This window comes from Nuphar pumila, chromosome 7 (genome assembly GCF_984573655.1).
Source record: "Nuphar pumila chromosome 7, dmNupPumi1.hap1.1, whole genome shotgun sequence".
NCBI lineage: Eukaryota > Viridiplantae > Streptophyta > Magnoliopsida > Nymphaeales > Nymphaeaceae > Nuphar > Nuphar pumila.
In genome coordinates, this window is record NC_143255.1 from 3,763,714 (window position 1) to 3,791,432 (window position 27,719).

Sequence of the window (27,719 nt, forward strand, 5' to 3'; positions counted from 1 at the left end):
ATATATATATATATATATATATATATATATATACATGGGAAGTTGGATAGCATTGGACCAAGTCAACTTTGTTGACTTGGAGGGCCAACGGCTGGATTTTCAGCCGTTGGACTAAGGCCCAATGGCTAGAAAACCAGCCGTTGGGGTCTTGTCCCCCTCTCTCTATGCTCTCTATTGGCTCTCCTCTCTCCTTCCTATGTGTATAAATAGGGGTCTATATTCCTTGTAAATGTATGTTTCTTGCATACTTGTTCTTTAATAAAAGATTTTATTTTTTAGCTTTTGTTTATGCCCTTAGTGGCACTTGTGCTTGTGTATTGCTCCTGGTGGTGAATGATTTGTTGGTGCTTGAAGGTGTTCAGCCCCACTTTACAGGGTATTAGATCTTGGAACTATTAAAGTCTATTTGAAGATCTTATTAAAGTGTTGGTGATCTTGCAAGAGTTCCAAGTGATCGTGTGATGCATTATGTTCCCAAGATTAATCTTTTCAGTTAATTTTGGAATCTAACACGATTTGTGCATCGATGATTGTTCTATGCTATTACATACATATATGGACACCAACTAGATGTGCATTTTCAAAATATTCAAAAAAATGAGACGTGAAAACAATTTTTTTAATTATTCAAATGACTAAAAATATTTAAAAACATATTTGTTATTCAAAATATTATAAAAATACAAAAAAAAAACATAAATGCCATAGCGTGTCACGTGTGTCCATGTGTCCAGTCTTAATGGTGTCTCCTGAAACATATGTACTACGGCAGTTCCAATCAAAGATTTAGCAACTACACTTAGTTATAGGCAGGGGCGGAGCTACATTGGGTGGGCACGTGACTACCCTGACCCAAAAGTTCGCCCATAGTGTGGTTCGGGTGCCCACCCTGACCCTGTGAAATGTTGGGTCAAGGTGGCAGTGCCCACCCCAACCCGAATCTGACTTCAAAGTGTCCCCTCCCCTCTCTCTAAGAGAGAGAGAGGATAGTATGAAATGCTGGGTGCGTCCACAACCACTAACCCCACACCTCTCTCTGTTGTATCTCAGTACAAGTGGGACCCACAGAGGTGCGAGGTTAGTGGTTGTTGACGCTAGGTGACATTGAGCATTTCATACAATCATATATATATATATATATAGAGAGAGAGAGAGAGAGAGAGTTGGTTCTTTGAGCACCAGTAAGTGCGATTTAAATCATTCCCCTCTTTCTTAATCACATATTAACCACCAGAACTTAAACAGTGAATATGCATTGAACACCATCTTGCAAGAAAACTCCAGATCTTTTAGACCCCTAAGACCTCAGCATCTTCAAGATTCATTAACATTTTCAGCTTTTGTTTTATCATATGTTTCCAACTAATCACAAAGCAAGTCGGGTAACTTCTCACACTTGTAAATAAAAGTAATGGATCTTTAGTGATATAGGTTTAATTCATAACCACAACTCTTATGCTCAGCAATGAGGCTTTTCTCAAGAGTGTTTTTTTTTAAGTGAATTTTCTTGCAAATATCTCAACAAAATCTTGGATGTTTTAAAAAAAATATTAAAAATGTATATAAAAATTAAAAAGGATAGGAAACGTATAGCTTTGAACAATATTTTTTAATGAAAACATAAAGAAACAATTAGTTTTTTTAAATCAAATAAACAAAAATAGAAAAATATACTTCAATTATATAAAATAAGATATTTCAATATCATGATATTATTAGTATATTTATGTTACAACCACTATTTGAAAATATCATGATATTTTCTATTTAATTTCAGTTGTTAGGGTTTTTTCCTCTTACTATCCATTTGTGTCCCCAAAACGTCTGCTATTGCAATCTTAGACCCTGCAACCAGGGGGGGAGCAATGTATTTATTTCTTTAACTAATTCACCTTCAAAATGATTTTTTCAAAAAATGTCTTTTCCAAAATATTATCCAAATGGGCCTAACTTTGTGCAAGGTGAAATTTCTTCAGAGAGTGAACAAATCATCCAATCAAGCACAGAGAGAGAGAGAGAGAGACTTCGAAGTTAGGTCTTGGTTGGGGTGGGACTGCCACCTTGACCCAACATTTCATAGGGTCTGGGTGGGCACCCGAACCCCACTACGTGGCTCCGCGCACAGCCGGCTGGCCTCTTTGATATTTGAGGCCACTGCCTAGGGGCTCAAATAAAAAAGTATATATATAACACTTATATTTCACATGCCTAGGGTCTCAACTTCTCTTGAGCTGCCTGGCTCCAGGAATCACGAATCGCATCTACCAAATGAGGGGAGCCCTTATGTTTACAGACTCAAAAAAAAATTTAGCAGGTATCTGCCTGTCTCATTTTTAAAGGCCCACTGAATCAGTTGATAGCCCATCCTCATTTGTGATAACTGATTATGATTTGCTTTTGTGCTTTCCCACTGCCAGTGTTCGAGCCATCATGTGATAGATTGCCAAACCATGCCTTGTGCATGTTGCTACCTGATGCCACCCCAGCATCCCGTGCCCCATTTGGTGCCCTTACGTGAACATGCATCGTTAACAGCCATTGCGCACAACTTATAGGCTTGTTCAATGATCCAATGTGTTTAGCCATCATGCCGCTTGCCCCGACAGTGACGGCATGAGTTAATGTTTGAAGTTGACATTTGAAACATGAGTTGATCATCACAACCCCTTTCAATAAAACTGAATGCATAGTTTAGTATAAGAAAACTCTGTTTTTTATGATCAAGGCCCCCTTCGTTTTCAGCAGACAAGCCGGACCGGTGGCTATACAACCAGGCAGTTATTCAACTGCCCATAACTTGCACTGTCTCATCACATGGTGACTTGCACAAACTGCTCCTACTAAAGAGACCGAAACCCCATTGGCTGCAAGAAAACTCTACTTGAGACCAAAATTTCAGCGAAAATAATATTTTCCCTTTCAAACATTAATCTTACCAAACCAGAACAAGATTAAGGAGCAAGCAAATTTCCAAGCTTGCCCAGTAGCCAGCCTGAAACATGCATAGCTCATTTGCATTATCATTGAATTCTTTTCCAAATATTCAGTGACAAAATGCCTTTTACATTTTGACATCTATTCCCCATATACAATCTCTCTCTCTCTCTCTCTCTCTCTCTCTCTCTCTCTCTCTCTCTCTCTCTCTGGTATACACATACTCCTACCACTATACAGTTGCATCTCTAACAATCGTGAAAGCTGCATAATTGAATTGCTCCAATGAGCAAAAAATCTGGATCAGAATGCACATCCACATCCACGTCACTTGTTAGAACCATGCACATGCTGGATTCCCACCTCTTTTGAACATGTCGGACAACAAGCTTCACCCCAAAGATGAGAAAATAAATAATCTAAAACCCAAGGGGAAAAGAATATTAACATAAATTACATCCCCCTTGTGTTCTTTTTCCCCAAAAACCACTTCCTCCTAGCCTTCTCTCCCTCCAAATTCCCGATCTTCTGCAACATCACCTTGGTTTCATGTAAGCGAGCCTTGTAGTCCTTCTTCCATGCAGCAAACCGCAGCTTAAGCTTGCGTAGATCGTCATCTGGATTGTGAAAAGAATCAGATTGGCTGGACTTGACCTCAATGAGAAAACTGGCATCATCTTCGAATGTCTTTTTCCGATGTTCAAACTCCCTCGCTAAGACTCCCACAGCATTTCTACCGGTATTGACATCTCTCACCAATCCCATATCTGATGGTTGAGGATGAGGCTTTCCTGGTGTACCGTTAGTGTCCGGAGTCCTCGATCCACCAGAAGTTGCATCTTCAGAATCATAGTAGTGAGTCAAGTCTAACCTGGCTGCTTGGCTACCCATATCATCGGCTGCAAGGCTCTTCTTAGCTGCAACCAGACTCATCTGTGGGGTCAACCAAGGAGGTGAGTGACAGATATTCTAAGCACATTCAAATAAAAATCATATATACACATGCGCACACATGCAGACAACATAAAAATTTGATTATGTATCCCACTTTCAGGTAAAAGAATGAAACTCATGTTAAAAGCTCATCTAGAAATTCTGCATGAGAAGGAATAGGAAGCAAAAGAAGATTCTCTTATTTGGAAGTGGTCAAAAAGATTGACCGACAAAGAGAAGAGGCCACAGACTACCCTCACCTGTAATGATGTCATCTGTTTCTGCCATGTCTCTTCCATGGACCTCATTCTTGCTTCATATTCTGTCCAGCGTCTCTCATACTGTCGAACCCGTTCCTGCAATATGGCATTCTCATCTTCCTTTTCTCTCAAAGCTGCCTCGGCATTCTGAACCCGCTTTTGGAGTTCTGCTAGGACCGAAGCTCCCACCTGCACATTCTCAACCTCTGGATCCTGAAAGAGAGCATTTATAGATTTAAGTGACAATAAATTTCTAATCAATAAATGTTAAATTGTATATATATGTATATAATATAGTATACGTATGTATATAAAAATATATGTATGCACGTATTTTATATATATATATATATATAAGTCATAGGGATTCGGCAAAGCAGGTGCCGCACCCGTGTCAACGCAACGCGACACGGGTGCGCGTGCGGGTGTGGTCAACATGACACTGGTGCTGCGGTCAACGCACCCAAGGTCATTTTTGTCCACATTTCAGACGTTAAAAAAAACCGATGAAAAGGAGGATTAGGGCAAAAAAAAATGTTTGCCCTAATCTCTCCTTTCCTCTCCCGCGCAGCTCAACTCGATCCCTCTCCTCTCGACGCCACCTCCTAGGCTCCTCTTCTCCCTCGTCGCAGGTACGTACCCTCTGGCGCCCTCTCGCTCTCTTCTTGTGTCGGCAGGGGAGGGGCCGAGCCCCCCCTGCTCCCTCTGATTTCGGTAGGGGAGGGGCCGAGCCCCCCTTCTTGCTCTCTTGTTGGGTGGCTGGGGAGGGGCCGAGCCATCCCCCCCCCCCCCTCTCTCGCTCTCTTGTTGGGTCGGCAGGGGAGGGGTTGAGCCCCCCTGCTCCCTCTGTTTACGGCAGGGGAGGGCCCGAGCCCCTCCCCCCTCTCGCTCGCTTCTTGTTGGGTCGGCAGGGGAGGGGCTGAGCCCCCCTTGCTCCCTCTGTTTTCGGCAGGGGAGGGGCTGAGCCCCCCCTCTCGCTCTCTTGTTGGGTCGGCAGCGGAGGGGCTGAGCCCTGCTCCCTCTGTTTTCGGCAGGGGAGGGGCCGAGCTCCCCCTCTCGCTCTCTTGTTGGGTCGGCAGGAGAGGGGCTGAGCCCCTGTCCCTGCTCCCTCTTATTTCAGGAGAGGGGCAGATCCCTCCCTCCTTGCTCCTGATTTTATTATATAATATATATATATATATTTTTTTATATCAAGATAATGTCTGTATAATTGATTTAAAATTTTGAATGTATTTTTTTTTTGTGTTTTCAGGATAAAAATGACGGATAAAGGGAAAGGACTTGCGTAATCTTCATCCCAACATGTGAGTTATGTTGCTAGTTTTGCTGATAGTTATAGTGGGATTGATGATGTGGGCCACTATGAGTACATATAGATAAACTTGCAAAAACTAGAGGAGGTGGTGAAAACAAGAGATTTCGATGCAAGCTCTGCGAAAGAGATTTTGTTGGGTCTTACACAAGAGTGAAGGCTCATTTGTTGAAGATACTAGGACATGGCATTTCAGGATGCAGAAAAATTGATGAGGCAATGCAAATACAATATAAGAAAATACAAGAAGAATGTGAGAAGAGAAAGATAATGGTCGATTCTTATGCAGTTAGTGTGTCATTTGCAAGCCACTAAGAAGATACTAAAAAAAAAAAGAAAAGTCAATGTAGGAGGTAGAGGAACGATACAAGCAGCATTCAATACATATGGAAGAGAAGAATTTGATAGAAAAGTTGGGAGGTATTTTTATTCTAGTTCACTCCCATTTAATGCGGCTAGAAATCCTTATTGGAAGGATTTAGTAACATCCTTGACAAATTGTAATTTGAGTGGTTATGTGCCTCCAAGTTAAAAAAAAATACGAACCCCACTTCTTACATAAGAGAGGGAAAATGTGGAGTGGTTGCTGGAGATTAAAAAATATTCATGGGAGCAAAATGGAGTTTATATTGTGTCTGATGGATGGACAGATATTCAAAGGCGTCCACTGATCAATTTCATTGCTTGTTCGCTTAGTGGCCCAATATTCTTGAAAGAATTGATGCATCTGGGGCTATGTCATAGGGGTTCGGCTAGCAGGGTGCCGCACCCGCGTCGACGCGGGTGCGGGTGTGGGTGCGGGTGCGGCACCGGGTGCGGTCAACCCGACCCTGGGTGCGTTGACCGCACCCAGGGTGCGGTCAACCCGACCCTGGGTGTGTTGACCGGCACCGGGTGCGGTCAACCCGACCCTGGGTGCGTTGACCGCACCCAGGGTCTTAAAAAAAAATCGCCCTATGAAATGGGCTGCGGAATTTAAAAAAAAAAATCGTAAGAGTGAACTTCCGAAAACTAAAAGCACCGGACATCGTGAAACCATCGGAATGCAAAACATAGCAATTTCGTCCATAAATTTACAGAAAAAACACTCAGATCTACAAAACCTCAAACCAAAACAACGAAAACAAATAAGAAGAGAGACCAATCTTACGAACTCCTGGAAGAAACCCGCAAGAATAGAAGGATAGGAACGATAAACAAATCGTTGTTAGCTAACTCGTCATCTCTTCAGCCATCGATCTTGCCAGTGTTTCAGAGTGACCTACGGTCAAGATCTCTCTCTCTCAAAAGGAGGGAAGAAGTACCAAGAGAGAGAAGGAGAATCTCTTCCGTCTGCAACGATCCCGAAAGGGCGGAAGGAGGAGAGGAGAAGAAGAGGAAACCCTCGCCTTCGTTCTCTCTCTCTCTCCTCGGAATCTTAACTCGACGGAAAGCAAGGGGTGAGGGGGGCTCCACCAGTGGTTAAGAATTAACCGCGGTTAACTGATCAGGTTCCCTCCCCCCCCGTCGAAGCCTCTAGAATCCCGTGCATCTCTTTGTCGGATCCGCCTTCCACGTCCTGCCAACCGTCCGATCGCAAGCAGGTCACCCTGATCGTACGGCCACGGGGGGCGGACAATACCTGAGGCGGTAACGTGGCGGATGTCGATTGGGAGAAGCGACATGTCGTCACCCTAGAAGGACGGGTGGGGCCCTCACGAGGAGCACCTTGTCGGTCAAAGGTCCACAAGAGGACGGTTAAAACCCTAAGGAGAAAATAATTTAAACTACCCCTATCTGTTGTAAACATGCAACTGGATCGGGTTTGTTTCGATCCGGGTTCGGTATCCTTCTTCTAGATCCAATTTATTTAAAAGGTGCTACCCGAATTGGATTTGCATGTATCAGGAGAAATGGGATACAATTAACAGCGTGAGACCTTTACCCATAATTGATAACCTGTAGGCAAGATGTCAATGGATCAGGTTGATTTAAATATCCAACCACGATTAACTTTTAGTTGGATTCAGTAAAGCATTCCAGATCCCAACAAAATACGAGCTAGATACCATACCGTTAATCCAAATCTGAATTCCAACTCAAAACCTGAATACATGTAAAAGTGTATGTAACAAGGTCACGGTTTTGTATATGGATCCAACTCTTGTGTGGAAAGAGGCCACATCCTATTAGGTGGGGATGCCAATAAATTGGATTTTATCCATATTACACCAAATTCAATTCCGTTTATATTCAAATTTGACGGATATGGTTATTATTTTTTGCTACTGAATCCGATACATATTCTAATTTGATAGATATTCAAATCCATTTACATGTAAAAAAGCGGACCTGCTATGAGCTTTTCACAACCAAATCCAAATGCAAATTTGAACCCATTTAACGAACAACCGGACCCCCCTTATATATATATATATATATATATATTATTTTTATATTTTTGCCCCTGTCGCACTCCCGCACCAGGGCTTTTTAGAAGTGCCGAATCCCCGCACCCGCACCCGCACCCATGTGACATAGATCTGGGGAATATAAAAATGCAGAGTATTTGAAGGGATTATTTATAGAAGTCATAAAAGAAGTCGGTGATCAGAAAGTGGTACAAATCATTACAAACAACGCTCCAGTTTGTAAAAGTGCAACGTTGAGTTTGGAGAGAGTACCCTTGTATTTTTTGGACTCCCTATGTAGCACACAACTTAAATCTGGCCCTAAAGAGCATCTGCAACCCTAAAGAAGAAGAAAATTCGCAAGCATATGCTTTATGTTCATGAATTGAAGATTTATAAAGAAATGTTAAAAGCATTAAGAATTTTGTTGTTAACCACCATCATGCTAATGTTATATTTAATAAGCATTCTGACTTGAAATTGTTGAAGGTCGCTGAAATACGTTTTGCGTCCATCATTGTGATGGTGAAGAAGATTAAAAAAGTGAAGAATGTTTTGATTAACATAGTGACTGATGAAAATTGGACATTTTATTGTGCTGATGATGATATCAAGGCTCAAGAAATTAAAAAATTCATTCTTGATGATGAGTTTTGGGACAAAGTGGTATACTTACTTCAATTTACGCAACCTATTTGGGAAATGTTAAGAGAAGTTGATAAGGATGAGCTCATGCTTCACAGAGTTTATGAAATGTGGGATAATATGATTGAAAAAATACAAGCTATAGTTTTCAAGCATGAAGAAAAAAATCTTGCATTGATGATTCAGAATTTTTTAATCATATTCATTCAATTTTAGTCAGAAGATGGGATAAGAGCAACATTCATTTGCATTGCATGGCACATTCTCTTAATCCAAAATATTATGCAAATAAGTGGTGGGCTGGTAGTATTGATCGTGTCCCTTCAAATTTAAACACAGGGCTATCAAGACATAGGAATATGTGTATGACAAGACTTTTTCCAGAAACATATCTTTTATATCAAGTCACACAAGAGTTTGAAAATTTTTCATCTTCGAAATTATATCGACTGACATTATTCGCGAGAGAAGAAGATAATATAGATCCTATCATATGGTGGTCAACATTTGGATCAGAAATACTGCTTCTTCAACATCTTGCATTAAGATTGTTATCGCAACCTGCTAGTTCATCTTGTTGTAAAAGAAATTGGAGCACATATTCTCAAATTCACAACATGAAGAGAAACAAACTCACCAGCAAGCGTGCAGAGGATTTAGTATATGTTCATTCAAATTTTTGATTACTTTCGCGAACCAATGATGAATACATGTACTAATTTGCTCTCTTAGTTATTTGATTATTTCTTAGTTTTTCATTTAAATATACATGTATTGTATTTAACATTTTCAAATTGGGTTTGTAACGCAGACAAGGAACATCCAAATTTTGGGATGTAAACCCAGAAGAGTGTGACTTCGAGGAAAAGCATGATTTTAACATAACAAAGATGGATTTAGTTGAGCCCAACATTCGTTCTAATGATGTATTTGATGATGAAAAAGAAAATTATTAAGATCCATTACTTCATCAGGATATACTTTGGTATGTAATTTAGTTCTTTTCTGTTTTACTTATTTGATTGATATTTAGGTTGATTTATGTAATTGTTTTACTTATTTGATTGATATTTAGGTTGATATATTGCATGCATGATGAATGATATTATGACAATGTTAACTGTTAAAACTTCAAAATTATATATATATATATATATATATATATATATTGTTGAGAGTCTTAGGCATGTGCCTTTTATATTCTCGTTAGTTTAAACATAGACAGGGGTAATTTGTTATTATGCATTTTTTCCAAGTCTCTATTGTAACTTAGGTATTTTGGCTAATCTCTACTTAAAGGAGATTAGACCTAATGTTAAGTAATTTTTCTTTTTCAGAGTCAAACTGCTCTCCACGCACTGCTCCTCACGATCGTTCTTTTCAGCGTCAAACTAAACTTCACGCAGTGCTCTTCACGCAACATGGTATCAGAGCCCTTCTCGATTCTGGATGCCTGAGTCTCCTGCGTCTTCATCTTCAGCCTGAAATCGATCTGGTCGACAACTCAAAGTTGTTTCATCGACTGGTTCTAGTGGGCGCGGACAAAAGGGGACATAAATCAGATCTGGCCTCAGATCCTTGGTTTGTTTGTTTTTTCCATGAAATGAATATGATCTTGTGACCAGACTTGGATACAAAGTCAGATCTTGTTGCTCCTTGTCGAAGAAATTTTTTAACTATAGTCTGTTGAAGATGGGTCGTCGTGGTTTGGCACGTTATATGCAGTGTGTTGATATCGTTGGGGCGAAGTCGTGGTGTCGATGCTGCTGCAGTTGATGTCAGTTGGTGATTTAGGGCATGTCGCATGGGTCGACGTGGTTTGGCAAGTTGGATGCAGCGAGTTGATATCGTTGGGGTGAAGTATGGTCGTCGATGCTGTCACAGTTGGTGATTTAGGGCCTATTACATGATGCAGATCATATTGGTCTTCATTGCAGACCGGTTATTGTTGTTGCTGAGATCTGATATGATTTGTTGTGTCGTGAGTTGTTGTTGTTAATGTTGTTGTGGTGCTGGCGATCACTAGTCTTTGAGTAGTCGTGGGTCGTTGTGGCATTGTTAAGTTAGTCTTAACTCCTAGAGGTAACGCAACCCAGAGAAAGTTTTTTTTTTTGGCAACGCTGATCAGTTTTTTGTTGTTTTTTTTTGCTTAAATGGCTGAGTATCAAAACCACGGCCAGAAGGTGGAGTCATTGCCTGAATACAAAGCTTTTGCAAATCCATTTTCTTATGGGTCATCTGCTAAATTAGACGAGACAAATTATGCTAGATGGTCTCGTACTTTTATGATGTCAGTTTCAGGCCATCACAGGAAGTATATCTTATTAGAATCTGAACAGGAGAATACGGGTAAATATGCTACATGGGAAGAAGACAATGACATTGTTATGTCATGGATTATGAATAGCATTCAACCACATATTGATGATGGTCTCATTTATTACACTACTGCTAAACAAATGTGGGATAACCTTTGAGATACATATTCTCAAGAAACAAATGTAAGTCGTATTTTACAGGTTGAACAGGAAATTTATCAACTTCAACAGGGAGACCAAACCTTAGCGCAATATTATGCTTCGGTAAAGGCTGCTTTTGAGAGGTTAAATGCTCATAGACCTCTATGTTGTGACAACCAGAGAGTTCATCAAGAAAAGACCATGGTGACACGATTTCTCACAGGTGTGTCATCAGAATATTTTGTAGCAAAGGTCCAGATGTTGACGAGTTCTGATGTTCCTACTTTAGCTAAAGCATGCAATCGCCTTAGTAGACTCTCTATGTCACTCTCTCAGCCCCAATCTGAATCCCAAACCTCCACTCTTTTTATGTCTAGTCGTGGACGGGGCTCTGTGTTTAACCTTAGAGGGAGAGGTCGTGGTAGAAGTACTGGTGGTAGAGGCAGACTTCAATGTACCTATTGTGGCAGACTTGGACATCTGGAAGATAGATGCTTTGACAAGCACGGATGCCCTATTGTTCCTTCATCCAAGTTTGCTCCTAAAGCCCAAGCTGTCAATGTCAGTGTAGATGCTCCTGCAGATTCTTCAAAGGATACCATTACTCTTAGTCATGCTGAATATGATGATCTAGTGGCTTGTCGTCCAACCACTTCCAGCTCTCCCATGGCAAATGTTGCATGTTCCGCAGGTGATGATCTAGCTTGCCAAGGTAGTAGATGGATCATTGATTCTGGAGCGTCTAGACACCTGTGTGGAAACTCATGAATTTTCAAACCTAAAACCCATTTCAGATCATCGAAAGGTGGTTTTGGTTGATGGTAGCTCCTCTCCTATTGTTGGTCAGGGAAACATTTCCTTATCTTCCGATCTCCAGTTGACAAATGTGTTCCATGTTCCCTCTTTTCCACAAAATTTAATGTCAGTTAGTCGTATCACCAAAGAACTAAATTGTAGGGTGATATTTGATCCTGTGTGTTGTATGTTTCAGGACTTGCTGACGGGGAAGAGGATTGGTGGAGGCCATGAGGAAGGTGGTGTCTAGTATATGCGTCAACCAGGCGGAGCAGCCCGTACTGCAGTTGAGTCTTCTTTCAGTCCCTTGATGTGGCATCATCGTCTTGGTCATCTTCTGTTACCTAAACTTCGCAGAGTTATTCCCCAAATTTCTTCATCAGCTATCATACAGTGTGAAGCTTGTCAACTTGGCAAACACCACAGAAGTTCCTTTCTGTCTAGTCAGAGTCGATCTAGTAATAAATTGTTTGATCTTCTTCATGTAGATGTGTGGGGTCCTAGTTGGATTCTGAGTCGGTCTAATTGTCGTTATTATCTGGTCATTGTGGATGATTTTTCAAGATTGTCTTGGTTATTCTTAATAAAAGAAAGATCAGAAGTTCCCAATATTCTTCAATCTTTGATTATTGAAATTCAAACCCAGTTTGATTCAGGTGACAAAATTGTCTGCACTGATAATGCTCTTGAATTTAAGACTAAAGTCTTGTTGCAGTTTTACAAAGACCGTGGGATTAAGCCTCAAACATCTTGTGCCCATACTTCTCAGCAAAATGGGGTGGCTGAACGAAAGCATAGGCAAATTTTAAATCTAGCCCAGTGTCTAATGTTACAACCCCATATGCCTGCATTATATAGGGGAGATGCAGTGTTAACTGCTGGTTTTCTCATAAACCGCATGCCTTCAACCTCTGTAGGGGATCGTATAACTATCCAAATTCTTCATCCAGATGCTTCTCTTTTTCATATTCCACATAAAGTGTTTGGGTGTGTGTGCTTTGTACATAGATTGGAACCAAATCGAGACAAGCTAACAGCTCAGTCTACCAAATGTGTTTTCCTTGGGTATCCTCCAAACCAAAAGTGGTATCGTTGTTATGACCCAATATCCAAAAAGGAGTATATTAGTGCGGATGTTTCTTTCTTTGAGTCGATTCCCTATTTCTCAAGTGGTCATCCCCAAGTGCAAGAAAGTCAAGGTGATATTTGTCCTCTACCTATTCCTCCTTTTCCCTTGGAGTCTGTTCCCCAAGAGTCTCTTGTTGAGTATCCTTCTGTGCAACGATACCAAGATCCTCCACTGGTGTACACACATCGATCACCACTTGATTGCATGCCTCCATCTTCCCCCTCCCCTGAGGTGAGTATTCCTGATCATCCTGAAACATCTGTTGTAGATGATGATCTGCCTATTGCTTTACGTAAAGGAAAAAGACAGTGCACTCTTCATCCTATTTCTAAGTATGTCACAGATGTACGGCTTGGAAGGAACATGCGAAATTTCATCTCAGCGTTGTCTGCGATATTTGTTCCCGTCAATCATCATCAAGCTCTTCTGGATCCCAATTGGAAGCAGGCAATGCAAGATGAGATGGATGTCTTATTGTCACGTGGTACATGGGATCTAGTTGTTCCGCCCAATGATGCAGATATTGTTGGTAGTAAGTGGGTCTTCTCTCTTAAGTATAATTCAGATGGCTCTCTTGAACGATATAAAGTTAGATTGGTAGCCAAAGGTTATACTCAGACCTATGGTATTGATTTCTTTGAAACTTTTTCGCATGTGGCTCGTCTTGGCACCATCTGGTTGGTTTTATCTATTGTTGTACACTATGGTTGGACCCTTTCCCAGCTTGATGTAAAAAATGCCTTTTTATATGGGAATTTAATGGAAACTGTCTACATGCAGCAACCTCCTGAATTCGAGGTTGAGGGGGAGTGTAAGCAGCGGGTGTGCAGATTGAAGAAGGCCATTTATGGTCTTAAACAAAGCCCTCGTGCGTGGTTCCAAAAGCTTTTGAGATAATGTCAGCATTTGGCTTTGTCAGGTCAGCCTCAGATCATTCTCTGCTTATTAAAATTTCTTGTGTTGGGATTGTTGTGATGGTGGTATATGTAGATGATATCATACTAACAGGCAACAATGCCAAAGAAATTTTAGATACAAAGGCCCATCTTCAGACTCATTTTGTTACTAAAGATCTTGGTCCTCTTAGATATTTCTTGGGAATAGAAGTTTCAAGGAACCGTGAGGATTTGGTATTGTCCCAACGAAAGTATTTCTAGATCTTCTTTAAGGAAACAGGAATGCTAGGGGCTAAGCCTGCAAATATTCCTATGGACCCTAAGGGCCATATGTATGATAAGGATTCAGAATCCATAGACAGTAGTAGTTTTTGTTCTCTTGTTGGCAAGTTGTTATATGTGACCGTGACCAGACCTGACATTTCATTAGAAGTGAGCAAAATAAGTCAATTTATGGATAAACCTAATAAGGATCACTGGCAGGCAGCTATGATGGTTCTTAGGTATTTGAAAGCGTCTCCAGGAAAAGGGTTGTTGTTCAGTCAAATCCCGCCATTAGAAATCATTGCTTATTCGGATGCCGACTATGCTGGGTCTGTTAATGACAGAAAGTCGACAACTGGGTTTTGTGTATTTGTGGGAGGAAATCTAATTACTTGGAGAAGCAAAAAGCAGACAGTAGTAGCTAGGTCAAGTGCAGAATCAGAATACAGAGCTATGGCTCAAACTACTGCAGATAGATCAAATCAGTTCTAACTGATCTTCAAGTGAAAGTGTCATGTCCTATGGCGATGATGTGTGACAAAAAAGTTGCTACCTATATTGCCAATAATCCGGTGTTCCATGAGTGAACAAAACATATTGAAGTTGATTGTCATTATATACGGGACTTGGTGCAGACTGGACTCATCTATATTAAACATGTTTCATCTGAAGATCAAGTAGCTGACGTCTTCACCAAGCCTCTGGCTAGTTCCAGTTTCCCTAGATGTTGTGACAAGCTGAGCATGATTGATATCTATGCTCTAGCTTGAGGGGGAGTGTTGAGAGTATTAGGCATGTGCCTTTTATACTCTCGTTAGTTTAAACATAGACAGGGGTAGTTTGTTATTATGCATTTTTTCCAGGTCTCTATTGTAACTTAGGTATTTTGGCTAATCTCTACTTAAAGGATATTAGACCTAATGTTAAGTAATTTTTCTTTTTCAGCGTCAAACTGCTCTTCACGCACTGCTCCTCACGCTCGTTCTTTTCAGCGTCAAACTAATCTTCACGCAGTGCTCTTCACGCAGTGCTCTTCACGCAACATATATATATATATATATATATTTTTTATTTATTTATTTATTTACATTTTTGCCCCTGCCACACCCCCGCACCCATGTGACATATATATATATATATATATATATATATGAGAAGTTGGACAGCATTGGACCAAGTCAACTTTGTTGACTTGGAGGCCCAACGGCTGGATTTCCAGCCGTTGGGGTCTTGTCCCCTCTCTCTATGCTCTCTATTGGCTCTCCTCTCTCCCTCTTATGTGTATAAATAGGGGTCTATCCCCCTTGTAAATGTATGTTTCTTGCATACTTCTTCAATAAAAGATTTTATTTTTTATCTTTTGTTTATGCCCTTAGTGGCACTTGTGATTGTGTCGTTGTTGACGCTTGTGCTTGCGTATTGCACCTGGTGGTGAATGATTTGTTGGTGCTTGAAGGTGTTCAGCCCCTCTTTACAGGGTATTAGAGCTTGGAACTATTAAAGCCTATTTGAAGATCTTATTAAAGTGTTGGTGATCTTGCAAGAGTTCGAAGTGATCGTGTGATGCATTATGTTCCCAAGATTAATCTTGTCAGTTTATTTTGGAATCTAACACGATTTGTGTATCAATGATTGTTCTATGCTATTACATACATATGGACACCAACCAGGATTTGATATGACTATAAGACTAGATGTGCATTTTCAAAATATTTAAAAAAACGAGACATGTGCAAACAATTTTTTAAATTATTCAAATGACTAATATTTAAAAACATATTTGTTATTCAAACTATTATAAAAATACAAAAAAAATCCATACATGCCATAGCGTGTCACGTGTGTCCATGTGTCCAGTCTTAATCCATAATGGTGTCTCCTGAAACATAGGTACTACGACAGTTCCAATCAAAGATTTAGCAACTACAGTTAGTTGTAGGCAGGGGCGGAACCACATTGGATGGGCACGTGACTACCCTGATACCAAAGTTCGCCCATAGTGGGGTTCGGGTGCCCACCCTGACCCTGTGAAATGTTGGGTCAAGGTGGCAGTGCCCACCCCAACCCCAACCTGACTTCAGGCCGTTGAACTCTTAAAACTTAAAAAAATAGTTATTAATTTTTAAGTCTAAGTATTAACTCTTAGGACTCTTAAAACAAAACCATAAATATTAGCAGTAATTACAAAATAAATAGTAACAATATCTTGAATAATTACTTTTCCTAAGTTATTAAATCCTTACCACATTGGGTTGAAATCCTCTAGGTAATCCTTTAATAAAGAGCATATTTTAATAAAACTTCCTCTCCTCTTGATGGGAATTTTTATGCTTTTGATCATCTTCACTTTCTTAAATCCCAACCAAATCAAATAAGCATCTTTCTATTCCCAACTTATATTATTCATTTTGTAGACCCCATCCTTAAGGATGGAGAGCTACATCATAGGGGCATGCCGTTTTGGCTCCGTGTCTAAGGGCACCACATGACATGAGGACACAACCCTAACACATACAAACAATATTTTTTATTTTTAATAATTTAACAACATATTCAATAAATACATACATTTTTATATATTAAAATATCAAAAATTATTTTTAATCAATAAAAAATTCAAAAATCCATGTCCACTTGTCCTATTTCTCAAAATTTGCATGATGAACTCGTATTGTCAGAGTCGGAGTCCATGTTAAAGAAAGAGAGAGAGAGAATGGAATAGTTCAAATATTTTACTTCTATTTTATAGGGTCTGCACCTATGTCACATTTGTGCGGGTACGGGTGCAGGTACGAGTGCGACACAGGTGCGGAGCAATTTCAAAAATTTTGGACACGGAGACACGGCTATATATATATATATATATATATATATATATATATATATATATATATATATATATATATATAAAGATCAATTTTTTTAGTTTTTATACGTCTTTTGCCCTAAAAATGGACAAAAATAAACTCAATCAAAGTTGACCGAGTCCAAAATGTGAAGACTCGGACTCGACCCCGGTGCGTTGACCGAGTCCAACACTTGGTTGACCATGTCAGCCCCGTGTCCGAAGCCGCACCCATGTCGGTGCGTCGACATTACAGCTGAGTCCGTGTGACTTAGGTCTGCACACATGGACAAGCCAATACAGTAACCAATTTCTCTATTTCTAAGATAGACAATTTATTCCATTTTCCGATGTCCGCACTTGTGGAGGGGTGTCAACCAATTTTCCGATAACGGTTGGGTTACATCAAGGATCTGCTTTAAGCCCTTTCCTATTTGCGATAGTGATGGATGAGCTTACGAGATCAATTCAAGAAAATGTACCGTGGTGTTTGCTGATGATATTGTTTTGATTGATGAGTCTAGAGCTGGGGTTAATGCTAAGCTAGAATTATGGAGACAGACATTGGAAGCTAGAGGTTTTAAGTTGAGTAAGAGTAAGACTGAATATATGGAATGTCGGTTTAGTAAGCAACGAAGTAGTGATGGGAGTGTAGTGAAGCTTGGTGAGCAAGATATACCGGTGAATGATTATTTCAAATATTTGGGATCCATCATTCAAAAGTATGGAGAAATTGATGGAGATGTAAATCATAGGATAAAGGTTGGGTGGATGAAATGGAAAAGTGCTACTGGAGTGCTGTGCGATCGTAGAATGCCATTGCGGTTGAAGGGAAAGTTTTATAGGACGACTATTAGACCCGCTTTACTATATGGTACGGAATGTTGGGCTGCCAAGAGACATCATATTCAAAAAATGAGTGTAGCTGAGATGCGGATGCTTAGATGGATGTGTGGAAATACAATAAAAGATAAGATTCGGAACGAAGAGATACGTAAGAAGGTAGGTGTTGCACCCATTGAAAATAAGATGCGAGAGAATCGTTTACGGTGGTTTGGACATATTCGGCGAAGGCCTAATGATGCTCCAGTTAGAAGGTTGGAGAAATGGGAAAATATATTAGTTAAAAGAGGTCGGGGTAGGCCTAGGAAGACTTGGATGGAGATGATAGAAAAGGATATGAATGCTTTGAACCTCACCGAGGACATGGCGTTGGATAGAAATGATTGGAGGAAAAGGATTCATGTGGAAGACCCAAAATGAATTTCTTTTTTGGTTCATATCGCTGACCCCAATTGTTTTGGGATGAAGGCGTAGTTGTTGTTGTTGTTGTTGTTGTAAGATAGACAATTTATTATAAAGAAACTTACCTTTGTTATATGATGCCTCTTGTCTAATTTACGCTCTGATTTTACAGACTGTACATTTGATTTTCTTAAATCATGTGTAGCTGCAAACTGTCTTCTTTCAAGCCAACCACGAACAACTACAGAAGATAAAAAGGAGAAAATAAATTATATGATTTACCAATTGCCGTTGTCTAAATCCAAAATAGCCAACAACAGATAAACATGATTTTACCAGATTGTACAAGTATTATGGCGTTAATCATATCTTTGTATTTCCTCCTAGAAATAAGCAATCTTAACTGCTTCTGTATAGTGAGAGCTGCCCTCTGCCTCTTTATTAGAGAACCAAACACCTTTCTTGCTCTTTCACCCCTTATATCTGCACAAACCGATCCAAAAAAGTTGTTACCAAAATAGTAAGCACATTTAAGGATATCATATCCAGCTTAATATCAAATGGTAGGCATATGCATATTAATTAATAGGCATCATAAAACTACGTAGATTAATTGTTGCCAAGAGCGTCAAACTTTGAAATATGTCTTTGTTTAGGAGCTGGTAGTCGGGGCAGAAGTTGAGGATTTGGATTGGGTTATAACTCCTCTGCCAATGGTTGTGGGAGAAAGGTGTTAAGGAGGCTTTTTGCGGAATTAAGGAGGTAGTTATGGTGTTTACTGGCAAATATCCGCTCCAGAAGATGGTATTTACCAATTCCAGGAACTGGAGGGTTCTCTTTTCCAATTCCCCAACGATGCTTAGCATTATAACATAACTTACATGACTGCAAAGAAATTATTGCACTCCTCAGTTCCTTGAAACGGTGACGAGCTTGGAAAGCACGAAAGCACTTCTGCATGCCAACAATGCCTAGCAAAGCACGGTTTCTTGTATCCTCCAAAGCACCAATCTGGATGTTCTCAAACAAATAAACAATCAGGCCAACAAATGCTGACACACACACACACACACACACACACACACACACACACACACACACACTTTATTTATTTAGTTATGCATGCATGCTTATACACACATACATGTATGCATGTATCTATGTATATAATATGAGGGCATAAATCTATGGTACTAATAAAGGTAAGTAAACATCACATTTATTTTCATATTTTTTTGAACTTTTTAAGATCAAAACCTATAACATGATCTACGTGGTTTGATTAGTAGGAAATGGTATTTAAATCATGTGATTGTGACATGCAAGTAGGTTTTTAAGGGGGTTCAAAAAATCAATGGCCCACAATGTACCAAAATTTAATGGAAAAACATGACTTAAAGTCTGATTCTTAGCAAACAAACCATGTTGAACACATCTATATGGTCACATTGAGTTGATACAGCTTGCGTTTATGATTTCCACCTCAATAGTTCCGTACCTCCATTAATACAAAATATTTATTCATATATGGGTTTATTTAACCTCAAACCTTCATATCAACATTAGCAGCACTGAAATGATTGAAACGACCAAAATACCCACAAAACAGTGTAATTTTAAAAATAAAGGGCAACTCTCATTTTTCAAGCTAAAATGACTAAATCAGCCTTTGCTAATTTTTGAAAAGTTTTTCTGTTTGCCTACAAAATAAAAGACATAATCTACCCCTAAAGTAATGTAACTAGATATTAGAGAAAAATGTTTTGATCATTTCAACTAATCCAAGTTGCTAATTTTAATACGAAGGGTATAAGATTACCTTTCTCTCTCATATATGTGTGTGTGTTGTTAAAATATATATATGTACAATACCCAATAGGGGTATTTTGGTCTTTTTACATAGATGTTTCTAGAAAGAACTATTTTAAATATGATATGTTATTTTTTACTTTTTCTTTCTTTTTATTTTTGTTTTTTTTAATACGCATTGGGGGTCCCACATAGAGTCGTTGGGGGCTCCCAACAACACTATGTGGGAGCCCTCAATGGCTCCACTTTTCCCTTTTTCTTTGTGTATAAATAGGGGACTTCTCCCCTTTTATTCTATAAAATAAAGAAAGGAAGCAACCACCATCTCATCCAACACATAAAATAAAAAATTATTCAATAAAAATCATCTATATATAACAAGATTTCTTAAAGCAGCCATGCATCAAGAAACAGCCTATGAGAAAATGCAACTAACAACAAAAGTTACCTGGCCTGTTCGGAAAAACAACTTTGTATAGCCAACTTGATACATATCAGGCAGAATATTGAACTGTTGAAGAAGTGCAACTGAAACACTGAGTGGGTCCTGAGACGTGACATGGTCCAAAAGAAGAAAGCCATACCTAAATGTGTTTTTCCAGCAGAAAAGTAAGAAACATTAAAGTCATCATAGTCACATCTATAACTTCTATTGAAGCTTTTTTCCAAACATGTGAACATTTTACCTCCTTGCAAAATATTGATGTGTCATTCTGGTTGGATATCCAGACCTTGAAATCCGCACAACCTCCAAGACTCCACAACATCTTAGTTGTTGCAAGACAAGATCTTTCTCATATAAACCCGGAAGCTGGCGGCTGTTTGGCTTTATGCAGCGAATGAAGTGTGGTGTGGTGTTCTCAAGACGTTGCATCAATTTAAAAAGTTGGCTCTGCAAGCCATTGAAATAATCAACTTGTGTGATCAGACAATCACTTCAGCAGTATCAAACTGCAAATTTAAGCAAGAAAGATAAAAACAAGCTACTTCTCCCAGTCATCATCTTAAACATAAATCACTTCTCCCATTCAACAACTTCAAGAAATTATCTACTTTAGCTTTCAGAGCTTGTAAAAGGTATACCTACTTGTTAAGTTTTTCACGGGTAACATAGTCACAATTATGATTTTTCTCCAAGAACACATGATAAGTCATACGCATACATGGTATCAATGTATTCATCTCATAAAAGCGTCCATTATCATGAAACCAGCATTCAAGAGATTATTTCAGGATTCAGCATAGTAATGCAAGCTGTTGTGATGATATAAAGATGAATACTTCTGATTGATGATTCATTGTTGTCCTTACCAGGAAAAGTAAAAATGGAAGCAATAACAATATCTAACCAAACAGTAGGTTAGCAAAATGTGATCACTGAATCCAATCAAAGTCACTTCAAAAATAAGGAAATATTCGTAGCTATGCATGCTATGGACAACTTGTGCCAACCTACTGGCAGATATTTACATAATTTTTCATGTAATGATGCATAATCACAGATTCGTAGTGACTGATCAACAAAGGACCAGCTAAGCAGCTATGCACAAGGTTGAACAGTAGTATTATTCACTCATCAGTTCTGCACATTGTATATGCTCATATGGTAAATGGAAATAATGACCATAACTAGTGACTTAGATGTTAACACCCATGCACTTACACACGCACACAGAGACACGAGCATGTGCACACACACATATATTAACTAAATAAATATAAATATACATAAATAAAGGGCATAAGTTCGAACTCACCGGGAACAACAAACAAAAATGGGTGTGCAGCCGCTCACCACACATCCGTTTTTAGACCCTTTAGCGGCAGTCACAACCACTGCTAAAGAGTCCCAAGCATGCATTTTTTTGTGCCTGCTGATCGCATGCGTGATCAGCAGCGCAAAAGCAGCCACCTGCTTGTTCGTTGAGAAGGGTGTTTGAAGATACATCTCTCTCTCTCTCTCTCTCTCTCTCTCTCTCTCTCTCTCTCTCTCTCTCTCTCTCTCTCTCTCTCTCTCTCTCTCTCTCTCTCTATATATATATATATATATATATATATATATATATATATATATATATATATAGGGATTCTAGAATATGAGAACTAGAGTGTGAACTAACATTTTCATGGGTTTTTTTATGTTTTTTTTTTCTCCATAAAAATGCAATCTACAAGCTTGGTTTTATAAGGACCAGCTCTTGGATCATCTGATTATGATGCATAAGCAGGATTTTTTAAGGCTTGAAAATAGTGGGAATTGGCTCTTGGAACATTTGATTACGACATGCAGGCATGATTTATGAGCCTTCAAAAATCAACATCCTAGAAAGAGTGATATTTTCTCGACTCATAAAATCATGATTTTTCATCGAAAAAATACGATCCAACAGCCGATCTCTAGCATTTGGACCATGCTTAATCTATCTATGAGGTCTAATTGGGTCAACATGACCCGTGCCTATGAGTTTTCAACTCGTTCGGATGGTCAGGTGGCCATGACCAAATTTTACCCCGTATATATATATATATATATATAGAGAGAGAGAGAGAGAGTGGTAGCTGTGCAATTCATAGGTGTGCAGCTACCAGTGGAGCTTGGCTGAGCGTCCATCAGGCGTGTGATGGACGCTCAGAGTTTTTCCCACAAAAAATGCTGAAAATAATAAAAAAAATTACGCAAACGGCCTTTAGCAGCAGTTCTGAAGCGCCGCTAAAAGTCCCAGTTCCGCTGGGACCTTTAGCGTCACTAAATGCCTGGCACATCCGTTAGAGGGCATTAGCATCGGTAATGCCAAAAAGGCGCAAAAAACGTGATTTTTTAGCGTTTTTTGCACCGTTTTCTCATGCTGGCTGTCCATCACACGGGTGATGGATGGCCAATATGATTCCACTGTAGCTGCGCACCTAAGGATTGTGCAGCTATATATATATATATATATATATATATATATACACACACTTTTATCCAGATTGTAAAAATACTAATATCCCAAATGATTGACAGCAACTAACCAATTTACCAAGGAAAACAATACCAACAATTTAAAATGAAATAAGCCAAAAAGTTAGATGCATATGGAGCACAGTCACATAGAGATTGAATTTTCTACTGTTCTAAACAAAATCATATGTCTCTAGAAAGTTCAGTGGTGCTTATTTTACCACAGCCAGCTTTCACATTAATAAATCTCACAATCACTTCACTCAATTTGCTCTCTTGGTAAGACAACGCATGTTAAAAGGTTATACCTTGAACTTTGTCCCCACACTTTGCCTTTGGGTGTCCGCACCATTTTGCCTCCAAAAAGGACTTACAGACTTCTCAGAAATATTAACAATGTTAGAAGCAAACTGTAGCAGGTAGCAGTTGCAAGATGAGAGAAGTTGGATAGGATCAGAATGAAGCAAGTCCCTGTTCTTCTCCAAGAATCCAGTTGTATCATACAAAACCTGGTTGGATTCTCAAGGGTTAACACTTGTCATATCAAAAACTCAAAGAGGAAAGAGAGAAAAAATCTACGACCCACCTTTCCAGCATAATGACAGACACTAAAAGCTGGACCTCTTTCTTCTTTGAAGCAAGGGTTGCCATTTAAGTGTTGTTTAAGTTTAGCTGCAAAGGTCAAATCAGTGCCATTGGGAAAAGTTGACTCTTCATCCAACAAAGATAATAGACCCAGTGGTTTCTGCAAAAAATAGAAAGGGTAAATATGAGCTAAACAGTGAAAAAATCAATCTAACGACATTTAAGCAAAGGCGACCAATAACATGAACCACCACGATGCCATTAGAGACCAGGTGAAATACTTTAAGTTTTAAATTTTCAACTAATAAGACCTTTGATCAAAAAAACACCAGTGCAGAAGATGTTTTTATAAACTTTAGAAAAAGAACATATAAAATTTGTATGACAATCAATGCAGGAAAAGCTAAACTTTGAGAAAATAATACCATCTCTGCAGTTGAACTTTTTCAAAAAAAAAAAAGACGGATAACAAACTGAAGAACAAAGTGTATGACCATAGTCAACGGAAGCGCCTCCCCAAGGGGGGAAGCGTGCTTCCAAAGCGGGAAGCATGGGGAAACTCGCTTCACATTTGGGGGAAGTGTGTTTCCCAAATCACTTCCCTCTTGCATCCTTTTTGTTTCACACTTATTTCCCCTTCGCTTCCCACTCACTGCCCCCTCGTCTCCCCCTTGCTTCCCCCTTGTTTTTTGTGTTTTTCATGTTATTATTTATTTATTTTTTACTTCCCCCTCACTTCCCACTTGTTTCCCCTCATTTCCTTCACGTTTCCTTTTTCGCTTCTCACACACTTCCATAATCGCTTCCAAAATGAATCCTGCTTCATGCTTCATACCATTTAACACTCGCCTCCCTCTTCCACTTCACTCATAGCATCTTGTATCAATTTTGCTTCCTGGTAACTATGGTATGAGCCAAAACCATGTTTCATTGGCCTAGCAAGCAGATAGACTAAGTAGCAGCTCCAAACGTGAAAGGAGCAGAAAACAAGAAAAGAAGAAAGTAATAAAGAAAAAGAATACCTTTTCAAAGAGACTCAAGCACTCTTGGTTGTCCTCAAAATCAACTTTTGTCCAGTCGATTCCATCCTGGGCATATTCCTGTAACAAAAATTTCTGGAAGGTCAAATTTGCTATTCCAGTACAGGCAGAAAATGCAAGAGCAGATTAAATGGAAAAAATCTTTTATCCCAAAAATAGGTAGCAAAAATAGAATGTGTTGCAATAGAGAAACAGAATCCTAGTAACAGGCTTATTTGTTGTAGAAAACTATAGATAGCAAAGTAAGTACTTTGATAGGTTGAATGTCTTTTAGCAGCCACTGTCCCATTCAATATGCACAATTCTTATAAAGACTTAATAGTTATGCCAAGGTATTCTCCAATTCACTCTTGTCTGCTGTCTTCTTGACACAATTCTTAACAAAGAATTCCACAAAAATGCTGTATCCTCATCCTTTTTGCCGCATCCATGTGATATAGCCTTATAGGAGCCTTGGTCATGCAAAAGCAATTATTGACATGCCTTTCATATGGTATCACTCGTCAAGTGTTTTACTGACAATTTCCTCATTATGATTAATATTAAATCTCTAGGCTTTTAGACTTTTCTACTGATACCTGGCAACTTCTGGTTGTACAGTTGAACATCGGGTTTTGAGTCTACTAACATGCAGTAATCACAGCCATCATCCCAAAGTACAAAGCTAGTTATAACTTGTAACCTTAGCACAGTGTTTTCTCAATCTAACTAGTTGCATACTTATTAGATGTAGATGCCCAATTTACATTACTTCATCATTTGCATGGCATATGTGTAATACAGCCAGGATTGTAGTTAATATGGCTGAACCTCATTAGATCAATAACCATTGTGCCATGTCAACATTGAGAGACAAATGAAACCTCCTAAGCGTGAAGGTCATGAACTTTGGTGAAATATGAAAGACTTGACAATCAAAACTCACCTCCTGTTCAAGCTTAAATAGATGACGATTGAAGTGCTGCTGCAGCCTTTCATTTGCATAATTTATACAAAATTGTTCAAAGCTATTTTTCTGGATATCAAGTAAAATTGTTAAAACAAAATCTCATGTATTTTGAACTTAGAATTATCTTGAAACTATAATAGAAAACCACATACATGAAATGACTCGAAGCCGTAGATATCTAATATACTTATCGATCTCCCAGTACGCCGTTTGCCCACTTCAAGTGACTTATTAATTTGTTCTACCAGCCATTCAAATAAGCTAGCATAGATTGATTTTGCCAATGCATCCCTAGTGTCGGTGGCCTTCATCCAGAAAGTAGAAGCACAAAGCAAGGAAAGTGTGATAAGAGTTCATGTATTTAGTTCAGATAAAAGGAAAAAGAAGAGAGCAGGCAAAAAAGAGAAAGGAGAATCATAAATTCATATTTTTCTAACCTGTGACATTGTTAGCTTTTGCACTATATTATCATTGCCAGCTCGCATTTTACGAGTCGACAGTACTAACATGAGGTCCTCAACCTTGCACCCTACCAATTTTGCAGCACTTGATAAACCTGAGACAATAAAAAAAATGAAACAAAAGAAAGGCCAACTTAAGACAGCAGAATTGCCAATTACAGCAGATTTATCCACTAAGGTATCTACCCCAACTCACTGCTCATGATAAGCTGTTTGCATCATGTTTTCAATACATAAGTTAACGCCTCTAATATTGAGCAATATGTTGGAACAATAAATGAACTTATTTCAGTGACTTTTTTCTGAAGTTCACATCTGGTAGCTGATGCAGAATTTGGATTCGTCAATAAAGCAGTTAATGGCCTAATCAGATCTATTGACAGTTGTGTTTGACTATGCCTGGAGAATCTTTGATTAGTTAGGAAGATTTAGCAGGATATCCAAGTCGTCTCTATGTGTGTGTGTGCTTGTAAGTGTGTTTGTGTTGGGTGTGCATGAGAGAAAAGGAACAAAATAATTTTTTCCATAGACTGCCAATATTTAAATAGTAGAACCACAAGAATTATCAAGCACTATGATAAACAGCTAAGTTGAAAGTTGAAACAGATCTTGTGGGAACAGGACAAAATAGAAGTTTTGTTTTTAAGAGTAAAATATATCAGAAGAAAAGTTTTAAAATTTTAATAGAAGGACCACAAGAATTATCGAGCACTATGATAATTACTAAAATATGAGGCAAATCAACTTTACATAGAATTTACCTTCATCATCCACAACCTCCACATGATTTTCATTATCAATCACTGCAAATGATATGTTCCCAAGCCACAGCACTGCAGCTAGCATTGCAAATGCATTCTCTTGGTCATCTTTGGATATTTGGACTACATTTAAAGCATCCTGGCCACATAAAAAGGTTAAATGTTCACAAATGGATGCAAGGAAGAAATCCGTTGTTTGATGATACTATGTCCAAGTAAGTTTTAGATGAAACATAAACTTACTAGCAGCATACGAAACCGCTTAGCATCATCAACATCATGAATTGTCAAGCAATCACTCTGGTTCAGATAATTATACTCACAGGCTGCTTTGAGATTCAACCTCTCTGAAAAGGAAAGGTATTCCTTCAATCGATATCAGTAGTATATATGTTCAATTCTATCAGGTGGCCTGATTATGACATCAAAAAATAATATACAATAATATGTGCTTTTAAACAAAGCCGAGTGATGAAAGAATGCAAATTGACATCAGTAACGTAAAGTTAATGATAGTTGCTCACCCACCACCTGAACAAGGTAACAACAATGTTAAACTGGCAAGCAGCAGCCCTTGTATTTAAGTTTAAACCAATAAACCAATGATCATTTCAAATAAAAGCAGTTTTTATATTGAAGCCCTAAGTGAAAGATGGTAAATGAATTTGACTGGCTTGCACATAAAAGTCACATGGACGTCATGATGGAAATATTCATAATAGTTGAAGAAACCCTACCCTATACCACTAGAATAAGACTGCAGGATATGGAATAAGCCAGCTTTTACAGTACAGTCCTTGAGATAGTAGTAGAGCAAACATACTTAGAGTGAATACTAAATGTGCTTGTGGCAAATCCTCTTGTATGCCAGCTCTTAGTATTTTAGACGCCATTCTTTTAACTCACTTTATCTCTCGTCACCGAATAGTTCCATCATAAAATAGTAATTAATAAACAAAGCAAACTTCTAAAAGGAAATAATAAAACTATGAAATGTGAAAGTGTACTTACTGACTATAACCACCAGAAAAAAAGAGAAGAAAATGCAGAATACAGTCAAATGTAG

At 38.8% G+C, this 27,719-nt stretch overlaps 1 protein-coding gene across 1 annotated transcript in view; it reads right to left on the reverse strand.

Annotated features, from left to right (window-relative positions):
• Nucleotides 1-2,956: 2,956 nt before the first annotated feature.
• Nucleotides 2,957-27,719, reverse strand: part of LOC149830899 (myosin-1-like) — a 45,206-nt gene continuing 20,443 nt past the window's right edge. The window contains exons 9-23 of the mRNA XM_090013536.1: nucleotides 26,897-27,000; nucleotides 26,654-26,792; nucleotides 25,869-25,987; nucleotides 25,584-25,736; nucleotides 25,408-25,497; nucleotides 24,465-24,542; nucleotides 23,444-23,602; nucleotides 23,166-23,366; nucleotides 20,603-20,808; nucleotides 20,365-20,500; nucleotides 18,989-19,118; nucleotides 18,444-18,590; nucleotides 18,233-18,348; nucleotides 4,128-4,340; nucleotides 2,957-3,867 (exon numbers count right to left, since the gene is read on the reverse strand). Coding sequence (XP_089869662.1) covers nucleotides 3,388-3,867; nucleotides 4,128-4,340; nucleotides 18,233-18,348; nucleotides 18,444-18,590; nucleotides 18,989-19,118; nucleotides 20,365-20,500; nucleotides 20,603-20,808; nucleotides 23,166-23,366; nucleotides 23,444-23,602; nucleotides 24,465-24,542; nucleotides 25,408-25,497; nucleotides 25,584-25,736; nucleotides 25,869-25,987; nucleotides 26,654-26,792; nucleotides 26,897-27,000 — 2,471 coding nt within the window. The 3' untranslated portion in view covers nucleotides 2,957-3,387. The remainder of the gene's footprint in view (nucleotides 3,868-4,127; nucleotides 4,341-18,232; nucleotides 18,349-18,443; nucleotides 18,591-18,988; nucleotides 19,119-20,364; nucleotides 20,501-20,602; nucleotides 20,809-23,165; nucleotides 23,367-23,443; nucleotides 23,603-24,464; nucleotides 24,543-25,407; nucleotides 25,498-25,583; nucleotides 25,737-25,868; nucleotides 25,988-26,653; nucleotides 26,793-26,896; nucleotides 27,001-27,719) is intronic.